The sequence below is a fragment of the Dromiciops gliroides genome, chromosome 1 (genome assembly GCF_019393635.1).
Source record: "Dromiciops gliroides isolate mDroGli1 chromosome 1, mDroGli1.pri, whole genome shotgun sequence".
Lineage (NCBI taxonomy): Eukaryota > Metazoa > Chordata > Mammalia > Microbiotheria > Microbiotheriidae > Dromiciops > Dromiciops gliroides.
Window position 1 is genome coordinate 705,292,687 of NC_057861.1, and position 24,653 is coordinate 705,317,339.

At 38.9% G+C, this 24,653-nt stretch overlaps 1 protein-coding gene across 1 annotated transcript in view; it reads left to right on the top strand.

Annotated features, from left to right (window-relative positions):
- The window catches only part of C1H3orf20 (chromosome 1 C3orf20 homolog), a 103,139-nt gene that overhangs the window by 30,934 nt on the left and 47,552 nt on the right, over positions 1 to 24,653 (top strand). Inside the window, exons 8-11 of the mRNA XM_044001448.1 lie at positions 1,217 to 1,456; positions 11,722 to 11,874; positions 14,742 to 14,862; positions 16,132 to 16,263. Coding sequence (XP_043857383.1) covers positions 1,217 to 1,456; positions 11,722 to 11,874; positions 14,742 to 14,862; positions 16,132 to 16,263 — 646 coding nt within the window. The remainder of the gene's footprint in view (positions 1 to 1,216; positions 1,457 to 11,721; positions 11,875 to 14,741; positions 14,863 to 16,131; positions 16,264 to 24,653) is intronic.

Below are 24,653 nucleotides of genomic sequence, written 5' to 3' on the forward strand. Positions count from 1 at the left end.
CAAGGAGTTATTTTCTTCAGTGCTTTTTGTGCCTCTTTTACTAAGCTGTTAATTTTTTTCATTATTGCCTTAAATTTCTCTGTCACCATAGTAGAGTTTTATGTTCAAATTCTTTTTGCTGTTTGTTCATTTTTTTTCTTCCCTACTTCTTGACTTTGGGCCTTTTGTTAGAGCTGGACCCTGTTTACCTTTGGAAGGTAAAGGGGATGGGTTGATTGTTCTGAGCTTTAGGCTTTTATGTCCTGCTGTTTTCACAGTTAGTTCTGGGGATCTGTTATTTTCCAATGCTTCTAAGATGATGTGATCTGGGCAAAGCTGTGTTCAGTGCCCTTCTGATTTGTACTCTAGTCCTTACCCAGACAGGGCCCCTACTCCCTCGTGATCACAATTCCTCTACCCTGAAACTGTGAGCTGGAACTGGATAATGGGCAATGGAATAGCCGAATGGCACCTGGTGATGAGCCAGTGCTGGCATAAAGGGTCCCCTGTAATCTCTTACTGACCAAGAGTTTAATCCTTTTACCATCTCTGAATGCTAAACATTCTAGGTACCATTGCCATTGCTTCTTCACTGCCACCACCTCAAAGGTCCATAACTGGTGTCACTTCTGCTGTGCCATATTCCTGACCTGTCCCCCCCTCTAGTGTCCATAGACCTCCCCTGTCTTCCCAAGCTGTCCTGGGCTGAAAAAAATTACTCACTGTGACTTTTTATTGGTTATATAACTTAGGATTCAATTTGACATGCTTTTAAAAGTTGTTTAGAAGGAAATGTTGGGAGAGCTTAGCAGAAAATAATCATTCTTTGCCATCTTGACTCTGTTCCTTGTATTTATTATTATTATTATTATTATTATGGCAACTCATATAGTGATGTATCTTGATGTAATTTAACAAATGTTTATTGAGTACCTACTGTGTGAAGACCACCATGGTAGGTACCACAGACCAGGCCATAGCTGACTGGATGGATTTGGGTTTGAGAGTTTTACCCTAATAGATTCGGAAAAGAATATCTCTTCCTGCCATTCAATCATTGGCCATCCTCAGATGACTCTGTGCTCAAGCTAATTCTACTAAACAGTCCAGGAGAACCCCAAGGATAGCAAGTCCATGACTAGAAACTCAGAAAGATCCAGTAGAGGGGGTTGGAACAAGGGCCCAGTTTGTTGAGTTAAAACCCAATTGAATTTCACCCACTTCTAATTTCTTCCAGAGAAGCAGAAAAGAACTCTTGGAAAGGGAAGAGATTTTCTTTTCCTGTCATCTTACACAACTATACTGACAAGAAGTCCAGTTCTCACTCAAGTATCTACAATGGGGACTCAAAGACTCTCTTACATCCTACCACACGCCCTCCTTATCCCATTGGCCATCGCACTCATGCAATGGACACCAAGTGGAAGAGGGCCTTCAGGTTTCATTACACCTTCTACGATGGGACCACCTTTGTTTTGTATCCTTCACTTTGTGGGAGGGGTCCCTCTTACTCTAGTTGCTCATTCCCACAAGTTTTCATCTCTCTGAAAAGTATTGATGTGGACACTGGCTCCTAACTTAGGACATTTGAAACAACATGGGCCCTAGGGGTATCTGGAACCTCATCCTGGGTGACAAATTAAGTTCCCCTGTGTCGAAATGACCAAACACACCAACCCTCCAAGCATGAACACAAAATCCTCCTTTAGGTTAAGAACAGTAAAATCTATGTGTTTTTGAATGACCTTATAAACAAAAGGATTTGTTTCAATGAACTTGAAAGTGAGTTGGTGAGATGAAGAACACTAAAATCTATGTTCCTTTGAGGTTCCATCATCTTCTTATAGTAATCAGGTAGGATTCTGGAGGGAGAGAAAATAGACATACTACCTGGGTAAGATCGTGGATTGACTGGAGATGGGATAGTTATTATAATTTGCCCACTTACCTCAGTCAGGCAGATCACAAAGTAGAAGGAGCCAAAGACATGAGTCTCTTCTCTCGGGGAGGAGAGGTCTGGAGCAAGGTTTGGCATAGGAGGAAATACACATGGTGGTTCTCCTAGACAAAAATCTTGCCTTGATCTTAAAGATCTTGTCCTGCCTTGAAGGACCGAGCCTATTCTATACTGGGCTTGGGATGAGGCTCATTAAAGTTTAGTGCTAGCCAGTTTTATGTCAGTAATTTATCAAATTTAACTATTGAGCATTCTGATTGCTTATACCATTTGGTGTATATTTTAACATTTATTATTTCCCTTATAATTATCCACCCTTTCCCCTCCCCAAACCTAAATTATCATTTAAGTCTGGAAAGGAAAGGAGGATTGAATACTCAGATATCTGTGGTAGCAATAAAACATTGGGGGATAATAGATGTGAGATTATAGGGGGCACCAATCTCCATGGGATGCTTAGATGGGTAGAAGTAAAGGGCTGTAGGACAAGACCTTTCTACAGGGTGTCCCAAAAGTCTCAGTGCAGTTTAAAGCTAATCAAACTGCTTAAAACTGTGACCCCACTTAGGGTTTTCTTGACAAAAGTATTAGCATGACTTGCCATATCCTTCTACAGCTCATTTGACAGATGAGACAACTGAGGCAAACAGAGTTAAATGGACTTGTCCAGGATCACACTGCTAGAAAGTGCCTGGGCCCAGAAGTTTTTCCCTTAATAGTATTTTATTTTTTTCTAGTTACATGTAAAGATAGTTTTCAACATTCATTTTTATAAGATTTTGAGTTCCAAATTTTGCTCCCTCCTTCCCTACCCTCCCTGCCTCCCCAAGACATCAAGCAATTTGATATAGGTTATATATGTACAATAACATCAAACATATTTCCACATTAGTCATGTTGTGAGAGAAAAATCAGAACAAAAGGGGAAAACCTCAAGAAAGGGAAAAAAAGAAAAGAAAAAGTAAAAATAGTATGGTTCAATCTGCATTCAGATTCCACAGTTCTTTTTCTGGATATAGAGAACATTTCCCATCATGAGTCCTTTGGAAATGTCTGGGATCACTGTAGTGCTGAGACAAGCAAAGTCTATCATTGCTGATCATCACATAACATTTCTGTTACTATGTACAATGTCCTCCTGCTTCTGCTCACTTCACTCAGTTTCCAATTATTTGTCACTACAAAGAGAGCTGATATAAATATTTTTGTACATGTGGGTTATTTTCCCTTTTTTATGATCTTTGGGGTACAGACCTAGTAGTGGTATTACTGGGTCAAAGGTATGGTTCTAAATTGCTCTCCAGAATGGTTAGATCAGTTCATAACTCTACCAATAGTGCATTAGTGTTCCAATTTTTCTACATCTTCTCCAACATTTATTATTTTCCTTTTTTTTGTCATATTAGCCAATCTGATGGGTGTGAGATGGTACTGAGGTCAAATTTGAACTCATCTTCCTGTCTCCCCTGCACCACCTAGCTGCCCAGACTAAAACTGCAATCAGACTTTTTGGACACCCTATATGTATTCCCCATGGTGCCACAGACGCAGAAGAGTGTGTAGGTGAGCATAAAGGAGATGAGCATGTAGGACCAGAGCCCTTCTAGTGAATAACTCCTGGCCAGCCTAAGTGCCTGATAGTTGTTGCCCATGATCTAATACATTCACTTTTTTTTTGAGGGGCAATGAGGGTTAAGTGACTTGCCCAGAGTCACACAGCTAGTAAGTGTCAAGTGCCTGAGGCCGCATTTGAACTCAGATCCTCCCGAATCCAGGGCCAGTGTTCCATCCACTGTGCCACCTAGCTGCCCCTAATACATTCACTTTCACACCTCTCCCAATTTGTGGCCTACAATTTCTCCTACCTTTGAAACTAACTTTTTTTATCTTGGGTTTAATTTATCACTGACTTAAAGAGATCTGGCCTTCTCTATAATAATAATTGCTAACATTTATGTAGTGCTTACCAGATGTCAGGTACTGTGCTAAGCCCTTTGCAACTATTAACTCATTTGATCCTTACAACAATCCTGGGAGGTAAATATTCTTATGTTTCCCCCTTTTACAGGTGAGGGAACTAAGACAAACAGAGGTTAAGTGATTTGCCCAGGGTCATATAGCTAGTGTCAAAGGCCAAATTTGAACTCTGGTCTTCCTGACTTCAGATGCAGAGCTCTATCCACTGTACTACCTGACCTCAGTTTACTTAATGCTTTGATTCTATAGACCTTCTTAACCACTAAGTGGGACTTGATGAAAATAATTCCAGAGCTGCCATCAGAGGTAGTAAGTCTCATTGAAGGTCTTCAAACAAAGGCTAAATGATCCCCTGCCAGAAATGTTGTAGAAGGGGTGCTTTTTCTTTCTTTCTTTTTGTGGTGCAATGAGGGTTAAGTGACTTGCCTAAGGTCACACAGTTAGTAAGTGTCAAGTGTCTGAGGCTGGATTTGAACTCAGGTCCTCCTGAATCTAGGGCTGGTGCTTTATCCACTGCACCACCTAGCTGTCCCCAGAAGGGATGCTTTTTCAAAAGATTGCTCCAGGTAGCCAGTGGGGTCCCTTTTAACTCTAGATCTATGACCTACAAAGTGAGGGGATTTAGACTCAATGATTTAAAACAACTTATTTTTAATTTTGACACAGTATCTGTCATTGTATCTCAAAGTGTCTCATGAAGGTCACTCTATTATCTGTTGATTTTATGGTAATTATTAAGCCATCTAATTTTGAATACTCATCATAGCATGTAAAGGGAGTGGAAAGAAAGGGACAGGGCAAAAATCTTTACCAAAATCCCCATGACGTAGAAGGAAATTATTTGTATACTGTAACCTTCCATTCCCCTAACACCATCAAACCAACAAGGCAACAAACATTTATTAAGCACTTATTTATTTATTAAGTTCCAATCTGGCCTCAGAGACTTACATGCTGTGTGACCCTGGTCAAGTCACTTAACCTTATTTGCTTCAGTTTCCTCATCCATAAAATGAGATAGAGAAGGTAATGGCAAAACAGTTCAGTATCTTTGCCAGGAAAACCCCAAGTGGAGTCTGAAATGACTCAACAACAATAACAACAAAATGTGCCAAGCACTGAGCTAAGGTTCTGGGAATAAAAATTCAAGCAAAAAGAATGACAGTCCCTGCCCTTGGGAAGTTTATTCTAATATATGATGGACAATACTTAAAATGGAGCTGAAAAGCAGGGGGTGGGGGAGGGATGGAGGAGAAGCCTGCAAAGTCAAGAGCAGAGCTGAGAGAGGAGAATCAAGCAATGAGGAAGAAGGAGGAAAAGAGTTGTTATTGTTTCATAATAGATCTAAAAACTACTATGGTGTTAGTCTACACCCTTTTTACAGATAAGGAAACTGAGACTCAGAGATATGAAGGAGAAGTGAATTTGCCTATGGACAGATAGCTAGTAAATGTGGAAAGTGGAAAGTGGAACCAATTATCAGCTTAGGCAAATCAGTTGATGCCTCAGTTTCCTGATCTGTAAAATGAACTCTATGGTTACTTCTAGCTATAAATCTATGATTCCATTAATTCATGATACTTTTGACTGAATTTAGAAGTCTTTCTACTATGCTATGTAGTGCTATTTTAACTCTTCTGTTTGTAGATCTTTATAAAAGATATTATTCCATTGTCTTCATGAAGACAGTAAAGAGAGTATGTTATTTAACAAGTGTAATTTCTTGATGAATCATTACTGGACAGCAGTTATTATTACTGTGTTGTGATAAGAAGATGCCTCCAGGTGTATATAGTAGGGCTAGTTACCATCCCCTCCCACCCCCAATATCTCTGGACAGTCATGTTTTTCACCTTCTTGTATTTTCTCTTTAAAGTTATTCTACATCATTATCTGGTCTGGTCCAGGTTCAAGCTGCAAGATTTTGATTCTGAGATAGGCAGCAGAAAAGCAAGTTTAGCAAGTTCTTTCTGGCCCTTGGTTTCCTCATCTATAAATTAAAGAGATTGGATGGAGCCTCTGAGGTCTTTTCTGGGTGTTCGTAAAACCAGTTGTGTTTCTATGTATGTCTGTGCCTGGCCAACTCTACCTTCTAGGTTTCTCTGAATGAGAATGAACTGGACAGTTCCTATCCTCACTGTTACCCTCATTGCTCTCCATGACAATCACTTGTTTCACATGGCCGATGACAGGTTTGTTTTGTTTTGTTTTTGCGGGCAATAGGGGTTAAGTGACTTGCCCAGGGTCACACAGCTAGTTAAGTGTCAAGCGTCTGAGGCCGGATTTGAACTCAGGTACTCCTGAATCCAGGGTTGGTGCTTTATCCACTGCACCACCTAACCGCCCCCTGACAGTCTTTTTTTAACTTTTAGGTTCTCATCTAGGTCTTGAATTGTCCAAGTTGCTTGGCAATTGACTGCTAGGGAAGTGGGTTCTACTGTCCTTATTCGGGAAGTCAGGAGCTGTTGTCAGTATCCCTCACATGAGGACTCACTCCCAACTCTGAGGCTGCTTAAAGGCAGCGACTAAAAGCAGTGAGGTTGAAATACTTTTTTTTTTTCTGAAACTCCATATAAGTTAAATGGGAAAATAGTAATAATAACTAGCATTCAGGGTATTAAAGGGTTGCAAAGTGCTTTAAACATTCTTATTTGATGGAAAAGGAGAAAGAAAATGGCCAGTGAGACTTTTGTGGGGAATTGTGGCTTTGGTTATCTTTTGTTCCTGAGTGGTCTTCTCTGTTTGTTTCTGTTGTTTGCTTGGGGGTGTCTTTTGTATACAGCTACCCTGTATAAAAGCTGGCCTGAAGCTTAACATCAAGAAGACTAAGATCTTGGCAAGTGGTCCCATTACTTCCTGGCAAATACAGAAGAAAGGGGAGCAGTGTCAGATTTTATAACCTTGGGTTCAAAGATCGCTGTAGCCATGAAATTAAAAGATGCTTGCTCTTTGGAGGGAAAGTTATGGCAAATCTGGACAGCATATGAAAAAAGCAGAGATATCAGCTTGCTGACAAAGGTCAATCACCTATACTATGTGTCAGGCATTGTGCCAAGCATTGTACAAATATCTCCTTTGATCTTCACAATCCTGTAAAGTAGATGCTGTTGTTATCCTTATTTTATAGTTGAGGAAACTGAGGCAAACAAGAGATAAGTGACTTGCTCAGGGTCACAACACAACTAGTAAGTATCTGAGGCCATAGTTGAACTATGGTCTCAAAAGTGACTTGAAGTTACTAGGCACCTCAGGGACAGAAGTAACAAGGCAAAGACTTCATTGACTTTGGTATTTGGCTTAGGGTCTTGGAAGTATAGTCCTGGGGACTCCTGGTATTTGTAACAAATACTATCAGACACTGTTGTGTCATCCCAGCAAAAGGTACAAGTCTTTCAGCAAGGTACCAGAGCAAGCGGCCCACAGAGAGTACATGCCTAGGTCTGTTGGAGGTACCCTAATCCAGCAAATCGGCTCTCTCCACCATCACCCTTGTCACAATATGCATTATGGATTCATCCTTGACTGTCATAGCTGGGTGAGGCCTCAGAGATCACTTTGTCCAACCCTCTCATTGACAGAGGAAGCTGAGTCCCAGAAAAGGGAAGTGGTTTACCCAAAGTCAGACAACTAATTAGCAAAGAGCTAGGGCCAGAGCCCTAACTAGTATCCTTTCTCCCCAACCAGCTCCCCTTCCTAAAGATAGTTGAATAATGCCACTTTTGATTGTTTAGTTCTTTCTTCTTTTTTTGTGGGGGGAGAGAGTAAAAGCATCAGGGGATCAATTTGAATAATTCCACTTACTGCTCAGGGGCCCTGGGCCCTGGAGAAATAGAAAATTGTCTGAGTTGGCTTAGCAACCTTTCTAAGGGACTGAAGGATTCGGGCAGGCATCATCCCAGGCTGCTCCAGGAACTCAAGCTCAATTTAGTCTTTTAGCCAAACTGGGAATTCAGAATTTAAGCTCCTAGTCAAAGATGTCACATTATTTCTCTAGCCTAAATGAATCCATTCATCACGCTTTATTCAGCCTCAGCTTCCAAATGTATAGCAGTATATGAAACACAGAGGGCTCATTCAAGTGTTGTTGTTTTCCTCCCCTGCCTGCATTATCCTATTCCAGCTCTTCACTGAATTTAATAGGATCAACTACCCTGGTGCCCCATGAAGATGTCCATGAATTAGGTTCAGATAAGCTGGTCAGGAGAGGGAGATGAAATATTTATTATGCAAGAGAAGGATTCCACCCCATCAAAGGTCTTTGTTTGCTAGTGGAATTATCTACCTGGCTCTTGGCCCCACCACTCCCACCCATACTAGGACCACATAAAACTTGCTGGTTTTCCAAGCAACACCCAAGCTTTACATTAGTTGTGACTAGTTGTGCATGGGCTGATAGCCTATCATCTTAATGGCAAGCCCATCCTGATGGTCAGAAATCATAGGTTTGGGGCGGGGCACTATAGACATTTCCTCACTTTTAACTTTTTTTTTTCAATTATCAATTATTTTTCCCACCCATAGGGGAAAAAAGAAAAAAGGAAAAAAAACTTTTGGCCATGCCCCCATCCGTGTGTCTCATTCTACATATTAGCTGATCACCTCTCTGTCTAGAGAGGAATAACATGGACTTTGTCTTTCTTTAAGGGGTCCTGAGGCAGCATAAGAAAGAGCTGAGCTTAGCATCCAGTTAAGCGCCTGGTTAGCAAGAATAATTGGTTAATCTACTTGTGCAATTATAACAACCAAGCTTGACCCTTGAGAAGAAATGAAGGGAAAAAAAAGGCATCTCTCTCCTCCTTACACAGTTAAAGAACTATGGGAGTACAACATTGCATATATTATCAGATTCAATTGATGTGTTGGTTAGTTTTGTTGAACTGACTTTTTCCCTCTTTTTATTTTTTATTTTTTGTTACAAGAAAGGGCTCCTTGGACAGAGGAGGAGGGAAGGATATATCTATATATGAAGACAATATTAAAACAGAAGATATCAATACTTTAAAAAAAATAGGAAGCTACAACATAGGATTTCCCATCCCTTCACCTCAAGGGAAAGCTCTTGCTAGACTGGAGAGTATGGTGATTAGATTTATATGATGGGAATCTGAGGCCTGGATTCTTCTGATCCTTCCTGGGGCATCTCTGTATGACCTTGGACAAATAACTTAATCTCTCTGAGACTAAGTTTCCTTTTCTGTAAAATAAAGGGGTTGGGTGAAATGCTCTCTAAACTTTAACATTCTGAGAGAGTGCTAGAATTTGAATTAGAAGATTTGGGTTCAAATCCTGAATCTGGCCTTGGGAAACTTATTTCACCTCTCCTATTTCCTTCTCTATAAAATGAAGGAATCAAAGTAAATCATCTCTAAGGTCTCTCTCAGCTTTATAGCTATGATTCTCTTTGAGTCTGCACTGGCATGGCCAAAACATTTTCCCATGTATTTCCAGCAGGAGATCTTTCTTTTGGTGGGTGGAGATATTAGGGCAACACCTTTCTGTCTTAGCTCCCAAAGAGCACCATTAATTCTGCATCATCAACAGTTGGACACTGGAATCATTTTAGGTGACAATGATACAATGGACCTGGAGGATGGTTGTAAAGGTCAAATGGCTTGGCACCCCAATAAGATGTTAGGGTTAGAAGGTACTAGCCCATGGGATCTTCATGTTCTGTAAACCACTGACTCCTTACTTAGTCATAGTATTCAGAGGAAAGTGCCACACACACACACACACACACACACACACAGCAAAGTTTGTCAGTGCCCTAGGACATGCCCCTACCATCTATGTTTCTCTTCCTACTCTACTGCTCCAAAAACTCAGATCCTTCATTGACCCAGAAATGTAAATGCCTGATGTCAAGAGCACTGGATTCAGAGGTTAAGGAAGTGAATTCAAATCCCCCATCTGTTCTTTAATACTTGTATGACCTTGAGTATGTCCTAGGACTTCAGTTTCCTCATCCAGAAATTAAGAAACATTTATTAAGCACTTACACTATGTGCCAAGCACTAAGGCTCTGTTCTGTGGAATACAGAAACAAAAATGAAGACAGTCTCTGCCCCTGGTGGAGCTTCGACTCTGGTCCAGGAAGACAATGACGATTGATATGGGGTTATCTTGATTTGGAAAGTTACTGGGTGGTGTACACTGACACACCTTTGGCAGGCTTTATTTGAATTATGGTTCTATAACTGGAAAGAGGAAAGGAGTGGAAAACAGAAGAACAGTATGTGTAGCAAGGCAGAGGTGACTGGATAAGAAGAGGAGGATATGTAAAGTGAAACATGAGTAGACTGGAGAAGTGAAGAGGAGCATAGTGGACCACAAGGGACCTTTCCCTGCCATCATGCTGTGAAGGTAGTTTCCTATTCCTCCTATGTATAAAGCTATTTTTGTTTATGGGATGAAAGATAGATAGGTCACAGTGAAAGGGTAACTTCTCCAAGGTCAATCCGAGTGACCATTGAATTTCTCATGCTAAAAAGCATCTAGGACTGTGCAGACCCTTTGATCCAGAAATACCACTGCTAGGTTTGTGTACCAAAGACATCCCCAAAAAGAGAAAAGGACCTATTTATACAAAAATATTTCTAGCAGCTCTTTTTGTGGTGGCTAAAAATTGGAAATCAAAGGAATGCCCATTCATTGGGAAATGGCTATATGATAGTGATGGAATATTATTGTGCTATAATGAAATGACAAGCAGGATGACTTTGGAAAAGCCTGGGAAAGACTTGTATGAACTGATGTAGAATGAAGTGAGCAGAACCAAGAGAACATTGTGCACAGAGACAGTAATATTGTTTGATGAAGAACTGGGAGTGACTTAGCTATTCTCAGCAATATAATGATCCAAGACAATGCCAAAGGATTAATAATGAAGCATACTATCTACCTCCAAAGAAAGAACTGATATTGATTGAACACAGACTGAAACATGCTATTTTTACTTTCTTTCATTTTTTGTTCAAGTTTTCTTGTACAAAATGACTAATATGGTAATGTTTTACATAATTGCATATATAATCTAATATTGGATTTCTTGCTGCCTCAGGGAGGGGAAGGGGAGGGAAAGGAGAGATAAAAATTGGAACTCAAAATTATAAATAAAAATGTTTATTATTTTAAAAAATTAAAAACATCTAAGGCAATATGGGAAACTCCTACAGGTTCATCAGAAATTTTCTAAGAAGCAGGGAAAGAATGCAAAAAAGGTACATTCTGCCTCCCCATTTTGTAAAGGTGGGGGAGTGTGAGTATGGAATATTGTAAATACTGTCAGATTCAGTTGACATTAGTTTTTTTTTTTCTGATTGATTGGTTTTTCTGAACTATTTCCCCCTCTTCTTTTGGAATCTTTGTTATAATTGATGGCTATGTGGCAGTAGGGGCAGGGTGGGAAAAAGGAGTGTTAAACATGAAGGCAATGTAAAAGCAGCAAAAGATCAATGAAAATAAGATTAAGAAATAAGGAGTACCCAATAAGGGTGGCACCCAAGGGGCAGTATTCTTAAACATAACATCAAGACCTGTAAGACCTGAGTTTTATCTTTCTTAGGCTCAGCATTTCCAGATCCTTCACATAGTCTTCACCCATTCTCCCTTGGTTTATAGACGAGGAAGCTGAAGTCTAGAGGATTCAGTTACTTGTCCAAGGTCACATGCAACTGGTAGCGCTGGGATTTGAATCTAGATTTTGAATCTAGATCTTTTGATTCCAGATCTAGCATGCTTTCTTCTGTAGCTCGCTAGGGTCCCATCAACAGGCCTGAGAAATTTATCTGACTGACTGTGCCTACCAGCTATCCTTCAGGACATGTTGCTGTGTCTCAGGATTCCTACATGCTGCAAGGAAGATACACAACCTGCATTTTCAATGATACTCCAAACTTCCCCATCATAGGTCTGTTTACTGCCGAAGGCCATGGAAGTGTGCAGTATAACCTCAAGAACCGGTAAGTAGGTTATTAGAAACAATGATACTGCAAACATAACATCTGAGTGAAAAAAACACAAGAAAAGAGGATTTATTAAGTACTTACAATGTACCAAAATACTGTGCTAAGCACTGAAGATACAAAGAGGAAAAGATACCCAGTCCCTGTTCTCAAGGAGCTCATTTTTTAATTTGGAGGAGACAACAGCAGAATGGAAAGTTCAGACGCTAGTCAGATGGAAGGGTCAGGAGTCCTAAGATATCAGGAATGGGGTGGATTGCAAAACCCAGAGGTCCTTAGTTTCCTATACTACAAAGTATAGGAGCAGGACACATGATAAGGCCTGGGAGAGTCTTAAGAAGCATACCAGGGTAAATGGGCAAGGACTGGTGATCTTTTATTCACAAATAATAGATTATTCACTTCCATCTCATTCAAAACCTGAGTACTCAAGTTCTTCAGTTTCATCATTCTTTCATAGATTTAGAGCCTCAGAGGCCATCTTGTCCAAACTATAGCTTAACAAAAATTTTTTCTACAATACATTTGAAAGGGAGTCATCCATCATTTTTAAAATTAAATTTTGCTTTCTTGGATCAACCAACATCTGCCTTTTTTTCCTACCTCCCCTACTACCACAACTGAGAAAGAAAACAAATCCCTGTTACAAACATATATAGTTACAAAAACAAATTCATAAATTCTACTAGTTTTCTTTCCAATGCTTTTTTTCCATAGATCTCATTTCTTTTCCATTTTCCCTCTAATACTCTCACTTCATTTATAAAACTTTTTCCACCTCTTGTTTCATCTCTTCCAGAAATTCTAGTTGAACTTGTGCCCAAGCTACATTTTTCTTTGAGACTTTTTGAGGTAGATATTTTGGATTCCATTTCTTCTTTTGCATTTGTGTCTTGAACATCCCAAATACTATAATAGCTCTTTATGGTAGAATTCTTTTTTTGTTGTTGTTATTTTCTCATTCTCCCAGCTTATTTCCTTACTTTGAACTTTGTATCAGAACCAGGCTCTCAAAACTTCTGGAAAGAATGACTGGGATAGCCTGGTGTACTCTAGATTTCTGTTGCTACTTTCATGGGGAATTAAGTGTTGTGCTATTTCAGGATCTTGTGGACAGCTCAGATTGGAACCTAAAAGATCTCTGTGCTGCCAAAATGGTCTGATGAAAGGCAAAGCCTTTCTCTTCTTATGTGAGCTCTACAAGTTCCTGATCTGGGTTTGGTTCTATACAACATATTTATAGGCTTGCTTTAATTGTGGTTCTAGTAAAATGGTTCAGGACTCAGTCACAATCAGCCAGCTGAAAATCTATGCTGATTCAGAGTGACAGAACTTCAAACTTTTTTTTTCCCTGTGATTCCTGCTCTGCTTATTCTTCTGTAGGCTTCAAAGTAAGCTAAGTCCCTCTTTTTAGAAGACAGCAGGAAGTATGGAGTAGCAGGAAGCTGGGCAGTATAGGGGAAAGTCATACACTTGGAGTTGGAAAACCAGAGCCCAAATACCAATCAGTTCCTTACAGTTTACATAACCTGAAGGAAATTATCTTGTCTCTTTGTGGCTAAAATAGATCAAAGGAGTCAAACTCATGGGGTAGAATCATATTAAAATGTTATTGGGAAATGCTTGACAAAATAAGTAAGAATACAACATAGATAATGCTACTTTATGGTTTTTCTAAGTCAATATGTAGGCAGTAGATAGAGTTCTGGGCCAGGAGTCAGGAAGACTCATCTTCCTGAGTTCAAATCTGGCCTTAGACATTTACTACTGGGCAAGTCACTTAACCCTGTTTGCCTCACTTTCCTCAACTATAAAAATGAGCTGAAGAAGGAAATGGCAAACCACTCCAGGATCTTTGCCAAGAAAACCCCACATAGAATCATGAAGAGTTGGGCATGACTGAAAACAACTAAATGGGTGAATATGTGGCAGGGATTTATGTCTATTTCAGTTTGACACCATTGGACTAGATGATCTTTAAGGCCCCTTTCAGCTCTAAATCTGGGCTCTGATGACACTTTATAATCCCTGATGGGTGGGTCAACAGTTTACAGTGAAGTTTGATCCTGTCTTGCCTGATTAGCCCCCACACCACCACAACATACATTCAAGCCTTGAAAATAAAGCACACTTTCACTTTCATAGTCTGTCTGTTGTTTCCCAAAGGACCACTTTCAGGCATTTTTTTCAAAGGATACAGCAGGAAAAGGGTGTAATATGTCCAAATCTACTTGAAGGATTTGTCAGTGTCTCTTGCTTTGTTTTCCTGATGATTTCTTTCCTTTAACTATGGGACTGTAATACAAGAAAGCCTGTGGAATTCAAATCTATACTCCGAGCCCCAATATAGTAAATTGTGTGTATGGGCAGGGGAGGTGAGGAGTGGATTTTGCTTTCTTGTCTCTGTCTCTCTGAATCTCTCAAGAGTCCAGGTGGTTTAGAGAAAAGAACAAGGTAAGATAGGTGCCGGGACATTTTTACCCTAAGGACTGCCCTATGTGAGAGGATAGTGTCAAAGGAAGATGTGGTGATACATGGTAGACATGTCCTGGAATTCACCACACCTTCTTCTGTGGATCACCATGGCCCTTGGAAGATCCTGAGAGGCAGAGACAACCAAGAAAAAAAATGCCACTTCTATTACAGTAAAATTCACTAGTATGAGCATTTTCCATGGCTTTTAGCCCTAGTATTTGTCCTTCTTAGTTTCTACCTGCCTATTTGTAACTTAAGGCAAGAGGAACCAACATCCCTCTTCCCCCTCCCATGACATACACATTTTTTCCCTAGAACTCATGAAAGGAAGTTCCATCAAAAGATATATCCTCACCTCCCTCTGCTCATCCTTGTGTGTTTTCTCCCAGCTATCCATGTATGTTTATGATGAATCATGAAGGAGGGTGTATAAAAGACACTATGGGGCATACAGTTCACAAATGGAGTTGGACCTCCAAGAAGCGGACTTTGATATCATTAGAGTATAAGGTAGGAGACAAAACCACCAATTCATAGAGTGCAAGTATATATTAATGATCAGGTCTATGTAGCTTTTCCCATGCATTAGTGGAGGAGAATTATATCTTTCTAAGACTGTGCTGAGATTCACTAGAATTTCATTCTTTCATTCATTCAATGGGGGGAGAGTATCTGTAGCTACCCAATACCCATTAGCACATCATTCACAGAAGAATGCTTTTGCAAGCATACCAGGCCCATCAGAGAATTGCATTCATTGTTTAAGCACCTACTATGTACCCAATCCTGTTCTAAGACCCATAGAAGATACCAAGATGAATACGGCACAGTGTCTAATTTCACGGAACATATCTACCCATGAAGCAAAAAAATAACAACATAGCAATTAAGTATGTAGTTAAGAGCCAGAAAGAGAGATCCAGAAAGCAAGTACTATAGGAGTTTGAGGAAGGGAAGGCTTCTTAACTGTCCTCCCGACCCTTAAGTTTATTAATTTTACACGACCTTGGGAACCCCTACCGTGCATTGCTCTTCAGAGTTGGAAGGCACTTTGGTGATCATATTCCTTGGATATTACTTTCACCCTACCACTCTGCCCCAAAACTTTGGTGGTCCGTATATTGTTCCATGAAATATCACCCTTTTTCACAGTCACTTGTTGCCCATGGTCTTCTTCCCACTTTGAATGCCCTCTCATCTCTGGATGGTTCATCCCCACCTATCCAGCCTTTAAGGCATATATTGAGTCCCACTTCTTCCAAAATGCCTTCCTAGTCTACAGTGATTTGGCTTTGTCATTACAGAACTCATTGAGCTTCTTGTCCCTACTATTCATGTGGCAATAAATCAGAGGCTGCCTTGTCTAACCCAGTTAGAAAAATAAAAATAAATAAAAAAGGAACCCAGTTAGAAGAGATTTAAAAGATGATGAGACTTTGAGGATTTCATTTTGTTGATTCTAAAATTGGAAGAAAGGCAACAGGACTATCTTCCTGGTGTATGTAAAGTGTATGGGGGGGATGGAGTTTCTTTAGGATGCTTATCTTGTCAGAGTAACACTGACTCTATAGGGCTCTATAGGGTTCTATAGGGTTAAATAAAATTTCTCTGCATTTGGTCAGGAGCCATTTGTAAATATGTGTCGCATAGGACAAATTTCTACATTTGTCTTTTAACTTATATATAACAGAAATATGGACTTTCAATAAATTTACCTGATGATCAGGAAAGGATAATCAGGGGTGATTATGGCAATAACCTCTTCCCCATTTTCTGTAGATGAATGAACAAATTAAACTGAATGTATACAACCAAGATTACATCAGCATCACCTTCAGTGCCCTGAATGAGAATGTGACTCTACTCATTTCACCCACAGATTGTCCACATGGAGCACCCCCTGAGAAACGGGTAAGATATCATTGAAACTAAGAAGGAACCTTAGAGTTCATCTAGTCTGACCCTCCACACTTTTGACAGAGAAGGAAAACTAAGGTCCAAAAAAGGGAAGTGAATTACTCAAGGTCATACATGATGGTAACAATTACCCTTGTTTCCAATTTCAATGGTCACTGTAGGGACTCTACCATGTATCAGTCAAATTAAACACAACTCTCCAAGGAATTACTAAGGACTATACTGGGATCATTAAGCTATATTTCCCTTCTCAGCCTAAATATGGGTCCAGTGTCATCCATATAGGCTTGGCATAAATCATCCTCTATGCTGGTACTGTAGCAGGTTTATTTGGGCAAAAGGAGAAGTAAAAAAGGATAATGTGGCCCAAAGGGCTAAACCACTGTGAGTTCGGATAGTCTGGTCAATTTTTCCCTGAGGGTGATAAGGATGTAGGGTTCCACTGATTATGTATCTATGAGCCTGAAATCTTTTTTTAGTGTCAGCTAACAGAAGTACCTCTTTCTCCCTTACTAATTTCTTGATTCTATGCCTAATCACTGCAGTAAAAAGGGACTTGTCCAAGTCTATTACCTCTTTATTTTTTATTTATTTTTATTTTTTGGCAGGGCAATGAGAGTTAAGTGACTTGCCCAGGGTCACACAGCTAGTAAGTGTCAAGCATCTGAGGTCGGATTTGAACTCAGGTTCTCCTGAATCCAGGGCCAGTGCTTTATCCACGGCACCACCTAGCTGCCCCTAAGTCTATTACCTCTTAATAAGATTTCTCTATGAAGGACATTTCCGCTAAAGGAGACTAACTAGAGCTGAAACAAAGATTAAGATCTCAGTTGATTAAGTTCCAATAAACTTAACAAATCATCCCTGAGTGTCAATGGGATGCCCAAAATGGTTCTAGGTGCTTGGTTGGGTGGATTAAGAAAGAGTATAAGATATTGCCTTTTATCTCAAGGAGTTTACAAGATGACGAGGGAGAGAAAACACATGCATAAAAGAGCTGTAGGATGTCACAAGCTCAGTGTCCAATTGTGTGGTATAGACTAAGTGCCTTTGGAATTTGGAGATGGGGGAGATTGAGATGACCCTTTATGGAATGAAAAGAAATGTTGTTTTATTCCCATTTGGACTGAAGGATGAAATGCTCAAAGTATAGTCAAGAAAAGGGCTAGTGTTTCCTGTCATAAGTTTCTACACAGCACTTTTTTTTTTTAAGTGAGGCAATTGGGGTTAAGTGACTTGCCCAGGGTCACACAGCTAGTAAGTGTTAAGTGTCTGAGGCCAGATTTGAACTCAGGTCCTCCTGACTCCAGAGCTGGTGCTCTATCCACTGCGCCACCTAGCTGCCCCCTGTCATAAGTTTCTAATCTAGTCAAACTCAGAAAACCTTTGTTGGTGGAGTAAGATTACTGTAAGCATTATTATTTATATGATATAATTATTTTGCTATAGTATGCTGTGGTGTGGAAGACAATGTTTCTCATAATGGTAATAATAACTGACATTTATATAACACGTTAAAGGTTTGCAAAATGCTTTATAAACATTAGCTCATTGAAGCCCTGAAAGATTAGAACTATAAGTATTAATTATCCCCATTTTTAAAATTAAAAAACTAAGGCTTAGAAAGGAGGACCTGGGTTCAAATCCTACCTCTGGCTCCTACATATTTGATTATGGACAAGTCAATCATCCTTTTTGAACCTGTTCTTTCATCTTTAAATTTTGAGGTTTGTACAGACCAATATCTCATACTGTATACTAAAATAAGGTCAAAATGGGTACATGATTTACATATAAAGGATGATACCATAAGCAAATTAAGGGAGTATGGAATTATTTATCAGTCAGATTTATGGGCAGAGGGAGAATTTAGAACCAAAGAAGATATAGAGAATAAAATAAAATGCAAAATAGATCATTTTGATTATATAAAATTAAAAAGCTTTTACACAAATAAAACAAATATAACCAAGATTACAAGGGAAGTAGAAAACTGGGAAAGAATTTTTTAAATAAATATTTCTGATAAAGGCCTCATTTCTCAAATATATAGAGAACTGAGTCAAATTTATAAAAATACAAGTCATTCCCCAATTGATATATGGTCAAAGGATATGAATAGGCAGTTTTCAGACAAAGAAATCAAAGCTATCTATAATGATATGAAAAAGTGCTCTAGTTCATTATTTATCAGAGAAATGCAAATTTAAAAAAAACTCCAAGGTATCACCTCATACCTATCTGAGTAGAAAATATAACAAAAATGGGAAATGTTGGATGTTGGAGGAGATCTGGGAAAGCTGGGATGCTAATTCACTGTTGGTGGAGTTGTGAAAAGATCCAAACATTCTGGAGAACAATTTGGAACTACGCCCAAAGGGCTATAGAACTATGCATACCCTTTGATCCAGCAATACCACTACTAGGTTTCTATCCCAAAGACATCCCCCAAAAGAGAAAAAGACCTATTTGTACAAAAATATTTAGAACAGCTCTTTTTGTGGTGGCTAAGAATTGGAAATCAAAGGAATGCCTATCAATTGGGGAATAACTAAACAAGCTGTGGTATATGATGGTGATGGAATATTATTGTGCTATAAGAAATGACAAGCAGGATGACTTCAGAAAGGCTTGGAAAGACTTGTATGAACTGATGTATAGTGAAGTGAACCAAGAGAACATTGTGAACAGTGACAGCAATATTGTTTGATGAAGAACTGGGAGTGACTTAGCTTTTCTTAGCAATACAATGATCCAAGAAAATCCCAAAGGACTATTGATGAAACATAGTATCCACCTCCAAAGAAAGAACTGATAATTCATGGAACAGACTGAACCATGCTGTTTTTCACTTTCATTTTTTTCTTTTAATCAAGTTTTCTACAAAATGACAAATTTGGTCATGTTTTACATAATCATACACATATAACCCCCTCCCCCCCAAAAAAGAACTTTGGAGATCATCTAAAATAAACTCTTTATTTAATGAGGGAAAAATTTTGAGGCTGTCTAGTATAACGGATAGACTATAAGACATAGAGTCATAGAACTTGAGTACAAATCCTACTTTGGATACAATAACTATGTGACCCTAAGCAAATCACTTAGCCTCTTAGTGTCAGTTCCCCTACCTGTAAAATGGGGATAATAATAACACCTACCAAAATAATAATAATAATAATAACACCTCCCAGGTTGTTCTGAGAATTAAATGAGATAGTATATGTAAAGTGATTTGTAAATCTTAAAATGCTATATAAATGCTATCCATTATTAGCTATTAGTATATAATATAAGAGAGTTATGTGTCACCTGACTCCATACACTATCCATGTTGTCTCCCAATGTGTTATTAATTATTGAACTTTCATATGAATTTAGAAAATGTTAGGGTTCATTAATATTCCATGAAAATCAGTGGATTCGTAGATTTAATGATAGAGTGAACGCAGCCTAAGAGGCACTCTCACTCTCAAAGTACCTTAGAGACATTGTGTTATGGAATCTTAGAACAAGAAGAAACCTTCAAGATTATCTAATTCAGTTCTTTCATTTTATAGATAAGGAAACTGAGGTCTGGAAGGGAAAGGGACTTGCCTAAAATCACATAGCCACTGACCTGATTTAAAGGCTGTAATTTTTGCTACTTAGATCATTATAACAGATAGAGAGCATCATAGTAAAAGAAAAATTCTGAGGTCAAATCTTCCTCTGACACCTACTGGCTGTGTGACTGACCATGATATCACTTAAACTTTCTCATAGACTTGCCCCAAGTAAGTCTATTAAGATTGGGAATTACAGAAATAGTTACTGATCTGCAGTCAGTAGAGTTTTTCTCATCATCATAGAGCTGGATAAAAATCAAACAAAATAACAGTTTTTAAAATACTTAAGAACCGGGGCAGCTAGGTGGCGCAGTGGATAAGGCACCAGCCTTGGATTCAGGAGGACCTGAGTTCAAACCCAGCCTCAGACACTTACTAGCTGTGTGACCCCGGGCAAGTCACTTAACCCCCATTGCCCGAAAAAAAAGAAAAAAAATGCTTAAGAACCTTCTTTTTTTAGAATTTTAATTCATTTTCCCCAATTACATGTAAAAACAATTTTCAACATTCATTCTTAAAACATTGTGTTCCAAATTCTCTTTCTCCCTCCTCACCCACCCCTTTTGAACACAAGCAATTCAATATAAGTTATACATGTGTAGTCATGCACGACATTTCTGTATTAGGTTGTGAAAGAAAACAGACAAAAAAATCTTAAGAAAAAGAAACTAAAAAAAAAAAGATACTTCAATCTATATTCAGACACCATCAATTCTTCCTCTAGAGATAGATTGCATTTTTCATTAGTCCTTCAGATATGTCTTGGATCATTGTATAGCTGATCATCTCACAATATTGCTGTTACTTTGTATACAGTACATTTCACTTTGCATCAGCTCATGTAAGTCTTGCCAGGTTTTTCTGAGAGCATCTTGCTCATCATCATTTCTTATAGTACAGTAGTGTTCCATCATAATCTCATCCCACAATTTAAGAACCTTCTTAATTAAAAAGGCAGTGTTACTGAGTTAAGGAATGATGTCACTGGAGAGGGGTAACCTATTAACAACACATTAGCCAAGATCAGTTTATCAGCTTTACCTATTACCACCCATTGTCAGCTAGCAGAGACCTAGAAGAAATGAGACACAGGAGGGACAAAAATGGAAGGAAAGGTCTGGAATATAAGACTAGGAGGGCAGGGTAGGTGGATGCCATAGTAAGGGATTCAAAGTTACCACAGGCCAATAGCATGTCTTAACACTGAGTAGGAGTGGTGAGGATCATAGAATTTTAGCACCACATACCCGGTGGACAGCTCCACCTTATCTTTCATAGGCATCTCAAACTCAGTGTGTCCAAAACAGAACTCATCCGATCCCCCTCCTCTCACCAAATCCACACCTCCTTCGAGATTTAATTTGATTAAGTTCAACAAACATTTATTAAATACCTACTATGTTCCAGGCATTGTGCTGATGCTGTTGCATCTTTGAGTCACTCTGCTTTGCAACCTTAGAATGACATCCTTGACTCTTTTCTCTCACTCACTCACATATCCACTCAGTGGCCAATTCCATGCCATTCTCTCTCCACAACATCCCTCACATCTATCATCATTCTCTTTAGCCATCAACATAGTTCAGGCCCCCATCACTCTTTACCTAGATTATTATAGTAATATAATAATCAAGTGCCCCCCCTACTCTGGTCTCTCATCTCTACAATTCAACCTCCACAAATCTGATGAATTAATCCTCCCAAAGCACACATCTGACCATGTCACTCCCTTGCTCAAGAATATTCAGTGACTCCCTATTGATCATAGAATAAAATACAAATTACTCATCTTGGTATTTAAATTCCTTCATATGCTGGCTCCATTCTACCTCCCCAGAATTATTTCATATCATGCTTTTCATGTACTCTGTATTCTAGACAAACTGTTCACTTGTTTTTCTCTGAATTAGGCATTATCTATTGCTTTCCTTTTTATCAGCTGTCACCTGTGCTGGGAATGCATTTCCTTCTCACCTCTGTCTCTTAGATTTATTGGCTTTCAACACCTAGTGAAGGTGTAGCTATTACTTCTTCAATTTATTTTGTCCAGGGTGTTCCAGGTATCTTAGCGCAGTTTTAAGCTATTAAAACTAAAAACTGCACTAAGACTTTTGGGACCCTTTGCATTTATTTACCTATGTCTACATTGCCATAACCCCCACACAACCAGTAAAAAAGAAGTTCCTTGAGAACTTTTTATTTGACATTTCTAACTTTGTCACAGTGCCTTCTACATGGCAGGTACTTGATAAATGATAACTAAATTGAATTGAATGGATTTATAGGTGGGAAGAACTTTATGAACTATCTAGTCCAAATACCTGGTTTTATAGATGTTGAGACAAAGGACAAAGAAAGTGAAGTGATTTAACTAAAGTAACATAGAATCATAGGACAATAAATTTAAAACTAGAAACCACTTCAGGTGTCATCTTGTTCAAATTGATCACTTTACATATGAGAAAACTGAGGGCCCCAGGAGGTCAAGTGACCTGCCTGAAGGACCCATGACTCCAAATCTAGTAACAGAAAAGGGAGATGTGATTGGAAAAGGATAAAAGGTATCATGAGAATTATGATACACTGAAGAAAAACTTTACCTACCACTTAATTTTATATCTCACTGTACCTACTTAAATCAATTAGTGTAAAAGTTGTCATGATAAATATAATTGAAAAGAAAAGTACTTGGTATGCTGGCTTTGGATTTCTCATCACTGTGTCCAACTCAGGGCATCCAACCCACCTTCCCTTGCTTATCTGCTTTCTAATTCTCAGACTGGGGTTTATGACTTGTCAGCAAAAACAAATATTTCTTGAAAGGGAAGCAGATGAACAATGAGTTCCCCCCTCCTTTCTTCCCCTTTAAGAACTCTGTCACAGGGAACCTTGTTAAATGGCCTCCCCAGGCACCCATAGCCTAGTGAATACCAACCAAGTTGAAGCAACAGCGAAAACTGCCTTCAAAGCAAGCACAGCTTTAAAGGTCCCATAGCCGGGTTCTCCGCTAAATATTTATATGCAGCTGTGCTTTGAAAACTAGGCAGCTCGTCAATTTAAATGTTTTATTGGCCCCAAAGACAGGCAGTATGGGCTGTCCCATTGATGGATTTTTCCGTTTTTCCTATTAATTGGTGTATCCTTTCGATTGTGGAATGGATTGCTGTTCTAAGAGTATCTCTTATTTCAGAGCTTACAGCTTTCTTGCATTTAGGAAAATTTTGTTTAAGCAGAGAAGACTCTCGTGCCTAACTGAGGGAGGGAGCACATTCTCAGATAATATTTTATCAGCATTATAATCATTAGGGGATCTTCAATATGATAACTTGTAAGGCCCTTCCAACAATAAGATTCTATGATTCTATATTATTATTATTTGATGAGGATCTTTCCAGGCTATTTAGTGTAGGCTTACCTCTCCCCTTTCTGAGAGTTAGTTATTCTAACTAACTTTGTATTCCTCCAGATTTTTCAGGAAGAGGTTGTCTAACCATTTCTTGGCAATGTTGGTGTGGGGGTCTTTATTCAGGCATAGATTGGAGTAGATAGCCCCTTAAGTCTCTTCCAACTCCAAGACTCCATGTTTGTTTTCTTGTTCCTTCCTTTATTGAAACAGTGTTAGTTATGTGGTGGATAGAACACTATAAGAGAAGTTAAGAATACATGGCTTCATACAAGTTTTGTTTTGTTTCATAGAGAGAGAGCTGGTATTTCTGAAGGATATGTAGTAGCTTCTGCTACAAAGAACAATAATGTAGACCCACAGGTGCCACAAAGAGAGGGATTATCTAGTTAAACATCAAAGAACAATAAAATGGCTGACTTCGTTGGTTGGAAACTGTCTGTTGAGTAGTATCAAAGCAGTTATTTGTCAAACTGGAATTAATAATATAGATTCATACTATAGACATCTGTGCCCTAATGGGGGCATATGTGTGAGATATGATGAACCTTGCAAGACCTACAAACCTGATCACTACTACCAGCTTGTGGCAGTTTGTGTGGAGACAAATAATATTGCTAAAAGGGCTGTGGAAAGCATAGCTAGGGATTATAAAGTCATTATAAAATCTTGGTCAAGAAACTGAAAACCCTAGGGGTACAGGTGGTATTTTCATTACTTCTACCCAGTGGGAGACAAGGAGAGACAGACAGAAGGAGAGACACAGAGAGAGGGGGGGGGAGAGAGAGGGAAGGAGAGAGAGAGAGAAAGAGAGAGAGAGAGAGAGAGAGAGAGAGAGAGAGAGAGAGAGAGAAAGAGAGAGAGAGAGAGAGAATGATGAGTTATTTTGCCCACTTCCTGACAGAAAGGTAATAGATTCATGACACAGATTGAGACCTGCATTTTTAGAGATGGACAATACAGAACTTTCTTTTGCTTAACTATGCATATTTGTTACAAGAATTTTGTTTTCCTTTTTTTAAAATTGATCTTATCAACTAAAAAACAAAATGTAAAATGTGAATGGAAAAGCACAATCAATGGAAGGAAAAATAAAAGTCATATTGTCATTAGAGTATATTACAGACTATCTGAATAAAAGGAGAAAATAAATGGGCAGTTAGGGAACCATCACAAGCCTGACTCAGAGGCATGATATGGTATTGATAAGGGCCTTAATTTCCCAAACATTTGCTGGAAACTTTCTCTTTTAAAAGTAAAATAGCTAATGAGGATAGTACTTTATTGTTCTCAAGATGGAGGAAAGGATGAAAAGAACTGCTCTTCTACACTTGATTCTGACCAATAAGAGGGAGCTGGCTGCTGAAATGGAA